Raw genomic sequence first — 14,955 nt, 5'->3', positions numbered from 1 at the left:
AAAATTTTTTTCAAACACATATATATATATATATATATATATATATATATAAAAGTATAATAACACAAGTAATATGTGAAAAAAAAAAATCTAATTATATTTCAATCAAGTTATCCCTTTCTATGTTAAAATGATGGATAAATATGCAAATTCGATTTTCAAGGATAGAAAAAAGGAATCAAGAAATGTAACCCAAATTTTTTTTTTGTAGAATTTTTCGAAAAAGTTGTGTGGTGGGGGATGGTGGTGGAAGGGGGAGAAAATGACATAAATAAAGTGAGAAAAGTTTCTTACGTGATTTAAAATTCGTGTAGCACAATATTATGGTAAGTCAACGAAAAGTGTCAATGACACATCAAAGACTTACTACAAGTGTTTAAGTCTATATTTTCTACCAAGTCATGACTTATCAATATTATTATTGGCAAAAGAATCATGAAGAGAATTTCATATTTCTATTATCTTGAAAAATAAAGATAATTAAAATGCATAATAACTAAATTATTGGTGTATTAGTTGGCTTGAGATTAATTTCATGTGATGAGAAAGCTTTTGTGATCAACATAATAAATACAAAGTATATATATGTTTTTTTTCTTAAAAAAAAAAAACGACAACCATTTTTAAAGGAATAAAAGTAGGATCATAATTTTCTTGTACTAATTGAGTGAATGACTAATACTTAATCATATACTTTAAAATATAAACCACACATTATTTTTCTCTACTCTGTGTGGTGAATGTAACCTATATAAGGCTTGAAACATTACATGCATTATCCAATTTAATTAACCAAAATTGTTTTTGAAAGTTAGGTTATTAGTTTTCTCCTTTTCAACAAAATGAAAAATCCAACTTCTTCTCTTCTTCTTTTAGTTTTCTTGTTAATCTTTGCTTGTTTATGTGAAATAATTGTAAAAGCAGATGAAGCTGATGATTCTAAGGTATATTTATAGGATATTATTAAAAATTTATATGAAATATTCAATAAAAAACAAACTTTTTATTTATATTCCAAAAAAGGTATATATATTTAGGATATTATTAACTATTGTATTTTATTTGAATTTACAGGTGTATATTATCTACTTGGGACATAAGCCACACGATGATCATGAACTTATTACCGATTCACATCATGACATCTTAAGTCAAGTAGCTGGAAGGTACATATATTGCTGTTAAAAACTGTTTTAATCGTAGTGTTAGTATCATTTTTCTTCTACAACGTGTAAAAATATTTTACATGATCAATGTAATTTGACCAATAATATAAAAGCAAGTTATTAGTTACTCCCTCCGTCTCATTTCATGTGAGATAGCTTGACTCGGCACAAAGTTTAAGAAAGAAATGAAAACTTTTAAAATTTGTGGTCCAAAATGAATTGATAGAAATTTGTGTGGCTGTAAATCATTTCATTAAAGGTAAAATAAACATTTTATAGTTAAATTGTTACTTATTATAGAAATGTGTCATTCTTTTTGTGACCGATTAAAAAGAATTATTTTATGAGTGACCTGATTGTGATGTGTTAGAAAATTAAGATTTGTCTAGAAACTCCTAGATTTGAGATATTTTGTATTAGATATGTTAGAAAAGTAAGATTTGTCTAGAAACTCCTAGGTTGAAGCTATTTTGTATTAGATATGTTAGAAACGTAAGAATTGTCTAGAAACTCCTAGGTTGGAGATATTTTGTAGTAGATATGTTAGTCTTGATTTAAAATGAGTGGTGGTTAGTGAGCCACATAGGTACATAGTTTGGTGTGAGATATTTTGCTTATTATGTGGTTGTGATTCTCACACTTTATCTATAAATACACCATATGTAATGGAATATCTAGTGAAAAAAATTGAACTCAAGAAAACCTAAGCCTTCTTCTTCACTTTCAGATTTTCTGTAGCAATTTACAGCTGCTATTTCCTACTGTTTACACCTTGTAGGCCTGAAGTTCTTCTTTCTTTTCGTTGTAACATGGTATCAGAGCCTATTTCCTAAGGGATCTTAATCAAAATTTGTTTGTTTCGCTCATCTACTTTCTGTTCTTTTCTTGAATTTGCTTGCTGAAAAAAATTCGTGACACCTGAAAATCAACCAACGACAAGTCCTCTGACTTTTACCGGAGAGAATTATCACATATGTCATCAAAATGAAGGCTTATCTAAAGGCTCTCAACTTATGAGAAGTTGTTGAGCTTTGAGAACCTGATGTCCAGTTGTTGAGCTTTGAGAACCTGATGTCCAGCCATTGAGAGGTAATGCAACTCTCAATGCAATTAAGAAGTATGATGAGTTGGTGACTAGATCCCCAGGAGCTCTCACCTGCATACATTCAAGTCTTACGGACGTGATATTTACGAGGATTATGACTTGTGAAACAGCCAAAGAGGCTTGGGATAAGTTAAAGGAGGAGTTTGAAGGCATTAGTAGAGTAAAGTCTATTAGACTCTTAGCATTGAAGAGAGAGTTTGAGCTTTTGAAGATGAAAGACTTAGATAGTGTGAAAGAATACTCTTCAAAGCTGATGGAGATTGTGAACCAGATAAGAATACTTGGTGAAACCTTTTCAGATCAGAAAGTTGTAGAGAAGATCTTGGTCAGCCTTCCAGACAAGTTTGAATAAAAAATCTCAGCTATTAAAGAGTCTTGTGACTTGACTACTCTTATAATAGCCAAACTAATCTCCAAATTGCAGGTCCAAGAGCAACGGGTCACTATGAGAAGTGAAGGGACAGTAGAAGATGCCTTTCAAGCAAGACATAAATTCAAACATCAAAAGGAAAGCAAAAAAGTCTGATTGGATAAATCTGGAGAGGTAAAATCTGGTGGAAACCAAGGTGATTTGTCAATAAAAGGAAAATTTCCACCTTGTGGCATTTGTAAGAAGACAAACCACTTAGAGAAGAATTATTGGCAGAATTCAAAGAGGTCTCCAATTCAATGTAGATATTGTAAGAAGTATGGTCACATTAAGAAGTATTGTAGGCAAAAGCAAAATCAAAGTAGCCAATCTTCCCATCGAGTGAATTTCGCAGATGATCACCAAGTTGGAAAATCAGAGGAGGAGGTTTGCATGGCCTCACACACATCACGTATTGACCAATGTAAATGGTATGTTGATAGAGCGTGCACAAGGCACATGGTGATTGATGAAAATCTGTTTGTTACCTTGGACAGATCTGATAGAACCAAAGTAAAGCTTGGAAATGGCGCATTGGTGGAAGCTCGCGGTAGAGGGTTAGTAAAAATTTCCTACTGACGAAGGTACGAAAATTATTAATGATGTTCTTTATGTGCCAAATTTGACAAAACTTGTTAAGTTGTGCTCAATTGCTTCATAAAAAATATTCTCTTAATTTTAAGGACAAACAATGTGTCATTTATGATTCTGTTTGTTACCTTGGACAGATCTGATAGAACCAAAGTAAAGCTTGGAAATGGCGCATTGGTGGAAGCTCGCGGTAGAGGGTTAGTAAAATTTCCTACTGACGAAGGTACGAAAATTATTAATGATGTTCTTTATGTGCCAAATTTGACAAAACTTGTTAAGTTGTGCTCAATTGCTTCATAAAAATATTCTCTTAATTTTAAGGACAAACAATGTGTCATTTATGATTCTAAAGGATGTGAAGTAGCTAAAATTAGCATGATTGACAATTCCTTTCCAATTTCATGCTATTTTATTGATATTTGCTCTTTTTAATGTTGAATTGAGCGATACTTGGCTTTGGCACAAAAGGTTCGGTCATTATAATCTTAGCTCACTGGTGTATATGCGATCAAAGGGTATGGTGCTTGAAGTACCCAAAATTGACCTGTGTAGAGATGTTTGTGAGTCATGTCAATTTGGTAAAATGCATAGACGATCCTTTCCTAAAGGAAGTCTTTGGAGAGCTAAGGAAAAGCTAGAGTTGGTTCATACAGATTTATGTAGACCAATGAGGACGGCTTCTTTGAGTGGAAACAAGTATTTTGTTCTCTTTGTAGATGATCTGACTCGAATGACATGGGTCTACTTTCTTAGTAGCAAATATCAAGTGTTTTCTGTTTTCAAAGAATTCAAAGCTATGGTAGAAAGGGAGAGTGGCTGTAAATTGAAGTATATTAGATCCGATAATGAAACTGAATATACTTCGTATCAGTTCAGCAAGTATTGTAAAGATTTGGGTATCCAACAACAATTCATTGTCAGCCACACTCCACAACAGAACAGGGTTTCTGTGTGGAAGAACAAAATTGTGATGGAGATGGCGAGATGCATGTTGGCAGAAAAAAAAAGATGCCTAAATACTTTTGAGCTGAAGCAGTCAATACCGTTGTCTCTATTTGCTAAATAGATTACCAACTAAAGCAATCCAAGACATGACACCATTTGAAGCATAGAAGGGTATCAAGCCATCTGCAAGACACTTGAAGGTATTTGGTTCGGTATGCTATGCACATGTTCCTGATGCTAAAAGAGGCAAATTAGATAGCAAGGCAGAACTGTGTGTTCTGTTGGGCTCTAACACAGTTGCAAAAGGATACAAAGTGTACAATGTTAGTAGTAAGAAGGTGTTGTTAGTAGAGATCTTGTAGTGGATGAGTCTAGCCACTATGATTAGGATCAACATATTGTTGTGAAGAACCAAGGTAGGAGTACTTCAGCTGTAACTCCAAATCAGCAAAAAGGTGATACTCCCTCTAGTCCTATTGCTGGAACAAAAAATAATTCAGATGTTGAATTGACTACAGACTCTCCTGTTTTGAAGACCAAATCACTAGCAGAAGTTTATGAGCAATGCAATATTGCTCTTATTGAACCATCCTCATTTGAAGAAGCAACAAACCACAAAGTGTGGATTTCAGCAATGGTTGAGGAACTTGCCATGATTAATAAAAATGATACTTGGAAGTTGGTTGATAGGCCAGAAGAGATGAATGTTATCGGTATCAAATGGGTCTATCGAACAAAGTTCAATCCAGATGGCTCCATCTTCAAGTATAAAGCTAGACTTGTAGTTAAAGGCTATTCTTAGCAACCTGGAGTGGACTTTGGAGAAACGTTTGCTCCTGTTGCACGGCATGAGCAGTAAGGTTTCTAGTCGCTCTCACAGCACAATACAAGTGGAAAATCTTCCATTTGGATGTAAAATCTGCATTTCTCAACGAATTGCTTAAGGAAGACATTTATGTTGAACAACCTGAAGGTTTTACAGTTGCAGGTGAAGAAGACAAGGTGTACAAGCTTAAAAGGGCTCTCTATGGTCTTAAACAAGCCCCAAGAGCTTGGTATAGTAGGCTGGATTCTCATTTGTTGTCTCAAGGCTTCAACAAAAGCCTAAATGAGCCTACTTTGTACTTCAAAAGGCAAGCGGATGGGATGTTGATTATGATATCAGTTTATGTCGATGATTTGATGATTATAGGTGAAAATCCTCTTGCGGTTCAAGAAGTTAAAAATGAAATGCTAAATGTTTTTGAGATGTCCGATCTAGGAGAAATGAAGTTTTTCCTCGGAATGGAGATATCTCAATCTTTTGAAGGAATTTTCTTGTCCCAAAAGAGGTATGCCTTGAATCTTTTAAAAAGGTTCAAGCTTGACAAGTGCAAAGCTATTATAACTCCACTTGTTATGAATGAAAAATTAATGAAGGATGATGACGAAGAGAGGGCAGATCCAAAAGTTTATAGAAGTCTATTTGGAAGTCTATTGTATCTAACAGCTTCTAGGCTAGACATAATGTTCTCTATGAGTTTGTTATCTCGATATATGCAAAGTCCCAGCACTAAGCATTTTGGAGCTGCTAAAAGGGTGTTAAGGTACATTAGAGGGACGATTAATTATGGAATCTGGTATAGAAATGTGGAGAATGGAGCTCTTATTGGCTATTCAGATATAGCGATTGGGGTGGATGCTTGGATGATTACAAAAGCACTTCTGGTTACTGTTTTTCGTTTGGTTCAAGCATTTTTTCTTGGAGCCCAAAGAAGCAAGATATTGTAGGACAATCTTCCGCAGAAGCCGAGTATATGGGTGTTGCATCTGCTACAAATCAAGCAATTTGGTTAAGAAAGATCTTGTTGGAATTGAATTTGTTGCCAAAAAACCCAACACTGATCTATGTGGACAATAAATCAGCCATTGCGATGGCTGAAAATCCGGGGCAGCATGGAAGAACAAAGCATATCAACATAAGGTTTCACTCTTTAAGAGATGCTGAGAAGAATGGTGAAGTTAAGTTGGTGCATTGCATCAGTGAAGATCAGCAGGCCGAAGTTCTGACCAAGGCTCTTTCCACTAAGAAGTTTGAGTTTCAAAGGTTGTTGCAAGGAGTTTCAATGAAAAATCTTAAGGAGGAGTGTTAGAAAATTAAGATTTGTCTAGAAACTCCTAGATTGAAGATATTTTGTATTAGATATGTTAGAAAAGTAAGATTTGTCAAGAAACTCCTAGGTTGGAGATATTTTGTATTAGATATGTTAGAAAAGTAAGATTTGTCAAGAAACTCCTAGGTTGGAGATATTTTGTATTAGATATGTTAGAAAAGTAAGATTTGTCAAGAAACTCCTAGGTTGGAGATATTTTGTATTAGATATGTTAGAAAAGTAAGATTTGTCAAGAAACTCCTAGGTTGGAGATATTTTGTATTAGATATGTTAGAAAAGTAAGATTTGTCAAGAAACTCCTAGGTTGGAGATATTTTGTATTAGATATGTTAGAAAAGTAAGAATTGTCTAGAAACTCCTAGGTTGGAGATATTTTATAGTAGATATGTTAGTCTTGATTTAAAATGAGTGGTGGCTAGTGAGCCACATAGGTACATAGTTTGGTGTGAGATATTTTGCTTATTATGTGGTTGTAATTCTCACACTTTATCTATAAATACACCATATGTAATGAAATATCTAGTGAAAAAAATTGAACTCAAGAAAACTTAAGCCTTCTTCTTCACTTTCAGATTTTCTATAGCAATTTACAGCTGCTATTTCCTACTGTTTACACCTTGTAGACCTGAAGTTCTTCTTCCTTTTCGTTGTAACATGATGTGTATCGTCGTCATGTAGTAAGGAAGAAGCCAAAAAAATGATGATGTATAGTTATAGACATGGTTTTTCTGGATTTGCTGCTAAGCTCACTAATTCTCAAGCCAAACAAATTGGAGGTATTTATTTACTATCATGCATTTGTACCTCATCTACTAACACAACATAAAATTTATAAAAGAAAATAACTTTCTTGATATACGTGTTTTTATTGCATTTCAGAATTACCTGACGTGGTTCGAGTTATAAAAAATCCTCTTTATACGACTCATACGTCAAGGAGTTGGGATTTTTTGGGTCTTTCTAGAAATTCTCCCAACAATCTTCTCAACAAAACAAATCAGGGTGATGGAATGATTATTGGCGTTTTAGATTCAGGTTTAATTTTATTCTTACTTAGTTTTTTTTTACGCAACTATATGTGCCTGGACGTTAAAGGACACGTTTATATATTATGCAGGTATATCGGGAGAATCGGAAGCTTTTAATGATAATGGGATGGGTCCAATTCCATCTCGATGGAAAGGAATTTGTAAATCTGAAGCAAATTTCAATGCCACAATACATTGTAACAAAAAAATAATTGGTGCTCGTTGGTACATAAAAGGATTTATGGAAGAAAAGGGACTAAGTCAAAGTATTATTGATAAAACTTATAATTTATCAGCAGTAGATGCAAGTGGACATGGTTCTCATTGTGCTTCTACAGCTGCTGGTTCTTATGTTAATAATTTACAATACTATGGTCTTAACATGGGAACAATAAGAGGAGGAGCACCACTTGCACGATTAGCTATTTATAAGGTATTATTATAGCGTTTATTTTAACTTGACCTCATCTGATATCTATATACTCCAACTATGTGTGTGTATGCATAAGTAGACACTTAAACTTGTATAAAATTGAACAAGTAGACACACACATCCTACGTGGCATAATACACGTAGGATGCCTCGTAGGAAGTGTGTGTTTACTTATTCAACTCTACACAACTTTTAAGTGTCTAATTGCGTCACTCAAAGTTGGAGGGCATAGTTGTCAAGGGCACATTTATGTATTGTCATGTTACGTTGTTTTGGTTCTTTTGTATGGATAATACATAAATATGACTGTTAACTTGGCATCCAGCTATTATCTATGCCCTCCAGCTTTATGTGTGCATACACAAGTAGGCAGTACTTAGATTTGCATGAAATTGAATAAGTAGACACATGAGTCCTACGTAGCATCCTAAATGCATGGCATCCTAAGTGTATTATATGCTACTTAGGATGCATCATGTGTCTACTTATTTAACTTTATATAATGGGAAAAAGGATAAATATACCCTTGAACTATCGTAAATGGTATGCAGATATCCATTGTCATAATTTTGGGACATTGGTGCCCCTGCCGTCAAAAAACTAGAGCATATATACCCTTTATACTAACGGACATACACGTGTCATAATCTTATCCGCCGATTAAATATCGGATCGACCGATAAGATTGCGCTACGTGTCCCTATTTAGTCTTCCGTTAGAATGAAGAGCATATATGCTCTAGTTTTTAGACGGCAGGGACATCAATGTCCCAATAGTATGACGGAGGGTATCTGCATACCAATTACGATAGTTCGGGGGTACATTTATCCTTTTTCCCTTATATAATTGTGTAAGTGTCTACTTGTATACACCCAAAATTGAAGGGTGTAGATACCAGATCATTAGGCAAGGGCACGTTTATGCATTATACCATCAGACTAATATGTTGTTTTGATTTAATTATATTTTGAATAGATATGTTGGAAAGAAATGATGGCAGTATATTGTAGTGGTGCTGATATTCTTGCTGGTGTTGATGATGCTATAAAAGATGGAGTTGACATAATATCAGCATCTATTGGTGATATTTTTATAAACATTGCTGAAGTTAATGAAGAAAGTGTTTTGGGGATTGGATCTTATCATGCAGTATCTCATGGCATATCTGTCATTGCTGCTGGTGGAAATAGTGGACCTGACTCTAACACAATTAGTAATACTGCTCCATGGGTTATAACTGTTGCTGCTAGCAATTCCGATAGACACATTGTCACTCCTTTAACACTTGGAAACAACAACACAATACTAGTAAGCGTCAGCTGTCATCTACGCCCTCTAATTTTGAATGTGCATAAGTTAAACAAGTACACACACTTATCCGACGTGACAATTTACATCCTACATGTATTATGTCACGTAGGATACGTGTGTATACTTGTTCAACTCCTAGTGGCAATTTAAATTAAGTTTGTTCTTTTCTTGTAGGGTGATGGACTTTTTAGGGAGCAAATCTTTGGTCCTTTGATAACTTTTCATAATATAACAAAGTAAGTGAAATATATATATTGTACATCCAATATAAATTTACAAGTTATATGACATAATAACTTTGTTAATATTTATATCTTTCATTTGTAGGGGTGAACAAGTTAAATTTATTGCTAATGAAGTGAAAGGAAAAGTTCTATTGGTTTTCTTTCAACAAGAAGATGATATACTTGCGTCTTTGATAAATCTAAAGACTAGTGGGGTTTTGGCTATCATTGTTTCTATTCCCCCTTTTGATGAAATTACTGACTACAATCAACTTTTTGGTATCCCTATACCAAATGTTTATGTTGATTTGGAGCAAGGAAATCAAATATATGACTATTTTCAACGATCTAAATCAAAGTAAGCATATATTTCTCTTACTCTTTCTATTTTTATAAAATCATATGTCATCCCTTTAACTTGGTGACGACTGGTATCTATACTTTCCAACTTTTGAGTGTGCTTAAATTTGTATAAAGTTGAACAAGTAGACACGCACGTCTTACGTGGTACAATCCATGTAGAACGCCACATACAATGTAGCATAGAATGTCAAGCTGTATGATGTGTGTTGTGTATGTTTGTTCAACTCTATATAAGTTTAAATGCTTATTTGTGCAGAACCATAGTTGGAAGACAAATTTCAGTTAAGGTTAAATTAAATGACATATTTATGTATTATACTTTTTTATATCAGTGCACATTAATTTGTTGTTAATCAATTTGAAACAGTAACCAGGATCCTATGATTAAATTGGGTCGATCTGAAATACTTGAGGGCCAAGAAGTAGTCCTAAAAGTGCCTAAGTTCTCATCCAGAGGCCCAAATGCCTTTGCCCCAGAAATTTTGAAGGTAAATATACATCTTTCTACATTATCACATTTTTAATTTAAGATCGCAAAATTCAAAAGTCATTTCTTTCTTAAACTCACACTACATCGAAAATTCTCTTTAGCATCAAGTAATTAACGATAACACCTTAATTACTGCTAAACATGTTCTTTTAATGACAATTAACTTCTGACTACACAAATATCGTTGTAGCCCGATATTGCAGCTCCTGGTGTAAATATACTTGCCGCGGTTCGTCCTCAGAAAGGAGACCATGGATTCCAACTCATGTCAGGAACATCCATGGCAGCTCCTCATGTTTCAGGAATTGTTGCACTCCTTAAAGTTGCACATCCTGATTGGTCTCCTGCTGCTATCAAATCCGCACTCGTAACTACAGGTAATTAGAAAGAAGTGTTGAAAAACTCCAGAACTACTAACAGCATTAACACTTATATAGGTCAATTTACCTAATGGTGTAAAATTACTTGCAAGAAAGTTATTTTAACTTATAATGTTATTGGGAAAAAGGATAAATATATCCCAAACTATCGTAAATGGTATGCAGATACCCTCCGTCATACTTTTGGGATATTGGTGCCCTTGCCGTCCAAAAACTAGAGCATATATACCCTTTTTACTAACAGACATACACTTGTCATAATCCTATCCACTGACCCGACATTCATTAAATATCAGATTGACGGATAAAAATTGTGCCACGTGTCCCTATTTTGTCTTCCCTTAAAGCGAAGGGCATATATGTTCTAGTTTTTGGAGGGCAGGGACACCAATGTCCCAAAAGTATAACGGAGGATATCTGCATACCATTTACGATAACTCGAAGTTATATTTGTCCTTTTTTCCTATGTTATTTTTTATTTACATTATCAATAATTTTTTTAAAATTTGTGTAGCATGGAATGAGGACACATATAAATCTGAAATATATTCAGAAGGAGCAGGAGATAAAATTGCTGATCCATTTGATTTTGGAGGTGGAATTTGTAATCCAAATGGAGCAACAGATCCTGGATTAGTTTATGATATGGATAAAAATGATTATTTGAATTATCTTTGTAGTTTAGGATATAGTAATGATAAGATGCAAAATGCAACTACACTTTTTTCCAAAACTAAAAATTCAACTTCATCAGGCATTATATGTCCTAATAAAGTACCATCTAGGTTGAATTTAAATCTCCCTTCAATATCTATTCCAAATCTTAAAAATTCAGTTACTATCAAAAGAACTGTTACGAATGTTGGAAATGTCAACGCGATATACAAAGTAGTGATTAAACCTCCGAGAAATACTGTAGTTAAAGTAAGTCCACATATTGTGAAGTTCAATTCGAAAACAAAGAAAATTTCATTTGAGGTAAAAATCACATCTACTCATCAAAGAATGAGTAAATTTACCTTTGGAAGTTTGGCATGGAATGATGGAAAGCATTTTGTTAGAATTCCTATTGCTGTGAGGAAACAAGTAGATGTCTAAAGATGACACATGAATTAATTTTGTTTGAAGAAAATGCATGGTGATGTAAATAATTCTTTTACTTCATGTTGTTATTTTTCTTTTTGATGTAATTAAATAGTGTAGTCAAGAATGTAAAGGAAAAGATGATATTTGAATATTTATGTAAAGATAAAAAATTGTTTTATGTTTTTGAGTTTATGATTCTCTATTGTGTTTATGTCGCCTTCAAGTCGATTGATGTAATGATCCGGAAAGGTCATTTTTGGAAATTTTTGTAAAAGCATCATTTTACCCCTCCCGATAGTTGTCCCGAGTCATGTTTGACCAGTTTGCGAAGTAGGTTTTGAAATTTGATTTAAATGTTGTGATTTCTGGAAGTTGAGTTTTGAAAGGTTTAAAGTGGTTTTTGGTAACAACCAGAGTTTCGAGTCTCGAAATAGAATTCTGTCACTTCCATCAGCTCTAAAATGTGGAATTTGGTCTAGGAATGTTGTCATTTTTTTATTCAGAGTTGTTTCGTGAATTGAGGCCTTGAGCTGGAAGTTTAAATGGATTTAGACCTTGAGTTGACTTTGGTCAACATTCAGAGTTCGGATGTTCGGATCAAATTTTCGAGGGTTTCATTGGATTCGGGGGGAATATTTTAGGTCCAAGTGAGGTCTTGGTTGATTTTTCAGATGTTTTAGGGGTAATTTGATACTTTTATGCGTTAAGTTAGTTTATTGTGATTTTCACGAATTTTAGGTAAAGGAGACCTCGATCTGTATTTTGATAGTTCCATTGAGTTTGAAACATCGAGTTTAGTTGGGTAGCTTATATGGTTTGTGTATTCAGAATTTCGAATGAATCCCAAGGGTCCATTTGGGGATTTTATGTCTTGTGTGAATTGCTGGTTTGCTGAGTCGGGTGCCTGTTAGTTTGTTCATCGCGATACCCTCTCTCGCGATCGCATGGGATTATGTCCTGTTGCGATGGCATATGATTAGTTTCCAGGTCATTAAGACTGCGTGAGGTCGAGTCGTAATCGCATGCGGTCAACATAAATGAGTTGATTGGCTTACTCATCGAGATCGTGTGGCTTGGGGTCGTGATTGCAATGAGGATTTGAGATGTGAACAGTATGTGTTTTTCCAAAATCGAGGTTTCAACCCCATTTCACCATTTTTGAATATTAAGAGATTGAGGAGATTTCAAATTGTATTTACGAGATTCTTCAATTGGATAACGATTATTAACTTTCCATCTCTTTTACTCACTAATTTCATGATTTTAATGATTAGTTATTGGTTTTGATTCCAACTTTGAAGGTGTAGTAAGGTTTAAGGTTTTTGATAAGATGGTGATTTAAGATTGAGTTCAACTCTGTTTTTGGAATGTTTTTCATTGGTGAATTTCAATTTTTTTGGGTAAGACTATTTTATATAAAATTCCAGATTTAACCATCATTTTTGGAAATGAGTTTTAAGGTCAATTTGGCTTCGATTTCTGAAATCTTTGATATGGGTGTTGTTAGTTCTGATTTTTTATCGTAATTATCTATTTGAACAGATTGTGTTGAATTACAGACTCAATGGAAAAGAAAAATTCAAATACCGAAGTGATTGTTTGATTTCTTGAGGCAAATAGACTTCTTGACCTTGTTAAGTATATAGAATCTCGTATTTCTTTATTGTGTGTGTTGGAGAGTAATGAGAATTGGTGAAGGGTTGATATTTGTGGTTACATGTTCATACAAAATTATCTTAATGATGAAAAATGAATAATAAAAAGGCAATTTGATGATATATTGATATATGATGTGTTATGGATGTTTTGAGTGGTTATATTAACTTACTATTGATGATGTATCACAATTATGTTGTTATGGATTTTGTATTATGGAAATTGTCAATTTGTATGAACATACCTATTTGCCTTGATTCTGAAACACTGTGATGAAACCTATTGAGGATGTTAATGGGAAATGGTTTCGGCGATGTATATGGGAAATGGATATAGTAATGCCAATGGAAAATGATTCTAGCGATAAATGATTAAATCGATGGAAAATGATTTTGTAACACCCCGTAACTAGAAAGAAGTTAAAAAGTGAAAATAGTCATTTTTGGAAAGAATATAAAAATCTGGAAAATTTGTTAAGTATGTTAAGTTGGATTTTTGGTCAACTTCAAACAACCATAACTCCTAGCTCAGGATGAGTTAGGTGTGTTTCCAGATAGCGTAGGAAAGATCTTGGAATAATCTTTCCAACGCCGCCAAGTTTACTCAATTCCGAGTTCGTATGCGTGAGATATGACCATTTGAAGTTGGGTTGTTCAAATAAGGAAAGTCCAAAACCGGATTTTGGAAGGGTATTTTACTCTTTTCCTTACCTAATTATTTTAATCCCTTTTTAGGAGTTTAATTGGGGTCAAATCAGAATTTGGTCAACTTAGAAAATTGGAAATCTACGCTAGGGCTTGGAGAAAGGAGAAAAGAGGAGAAAGAAGGAGAAAAGGCAAGATTCGTCGAGAATGTTCAAGTTTGATTGTGAATTTCGCCAAGGATTCAATCCTACGAGGTATGTGAGATCACATAGCGTTGGGTTAGTTCACCCACGCGCCAAACATGTTTAATTCAGCATGATTTTCGTCCAAAAAGATTGAGAATTTGATGTTCTTGAATTGTTTTCATTCTTGAACTTATTTGGGATTGATGGATTTTCTTGAGATGCTTTAGCAATGTTAAGAGTTGATTCGAGTTAGATTCTAGTGTACATGTTTTGGGTATCTGAATCTAAGAAGATATTGAGAAAAGGAATTGGATTTAATCGAATTAAGGTCTGAAATCGAGAAGAAAAATTCGTCAAATTCACCTGGGGAGTGTCTGGCATGGCGCGCCCCATCTACGCCAAGGAGGCTGGGGCGGCGCGCCTGCAGTGTTCTAGAAACGAGCCCCAGTAACTTAGGGGCTGGTGCGGCGCGCCAGTAATGCGCCCGAGTCGTCTGCCCCCACCCATTTTTCGTCGTTTATCCCGTTTAAGTCCTTTTAAAGTGTACTAACACTTCCTATTGATTCTAACTACTCTAAATGACTTCTAAACATCTAGAAATCATCTAGAAACATGACTCATAATAACCTTGAATCCATAAATTCAAATTCAATGAAAGTTAAGAGCCAAGTCTAGGAAGTTCTTGGAGTCTTTTCAAGAAGTCTTTCACAAATGCTTTTAACTTGTTTTAAGACTTAAAGTTCAAAGTTGAGTAAAGAGTAAAGAGTAAAGAATGAAGTTCATTTC

The 14,955-nt window shown here is 34.2% G+C and overlaps 1 protein-coding gene across 1 annotated transcript; it reads left to right on the top strand.

The window, feature by feature from the left end:
- The first annotated feature begins 7,066 nt into the window (after window positions 1-7,066).
- LOC102605231 (subtilisin-like protease SBT3.3) lies at window positions 7,067-11,696 on the top strand. Its single transcript, XM_015314018.1, has 9 exons — window positions 7,067-7,145; window positions 7,249-7,404; window positions 7,487-7,830; window positions 8,806-9,138; window positions 9,316-9,377; window positions 9,469-9,723; window positions 10,096-10,216; window positions 10,409-10,595; window positions 11,113-11,696. The coding sequence occupies exons 1-9, from the start codon at window positions 7,067-7,069 to the stop codon at window positions 11,694-11,696; spliced, it is 2,121 nt and encodes a 706-aa protein (XP_015169504.1).
- The last annotated feature ends 3,259 nt before the right edge of the window (window positions 11,697-14,955 follow it).

Source organism: Solanum tuberosum, unplaced genomic scaffold (assembly GCF_000226075.1).
Source record: "Solanum tuberosum cultivar DM 1-3 516 R44 unplaced genomic scaffold, SolTub_3.0 scf00267, whole genome shotgun sequence".
NCBI classification, from domain to species: Eukaryota; Viridiplantae; Streptophyta; class Magnoliopsida; order Solanales; family Solanaceae; genus Solanum; species Solanum tuberosum.
This window is presented reverse-complemented; position numbering and strand designations above follow the sequence as displayed.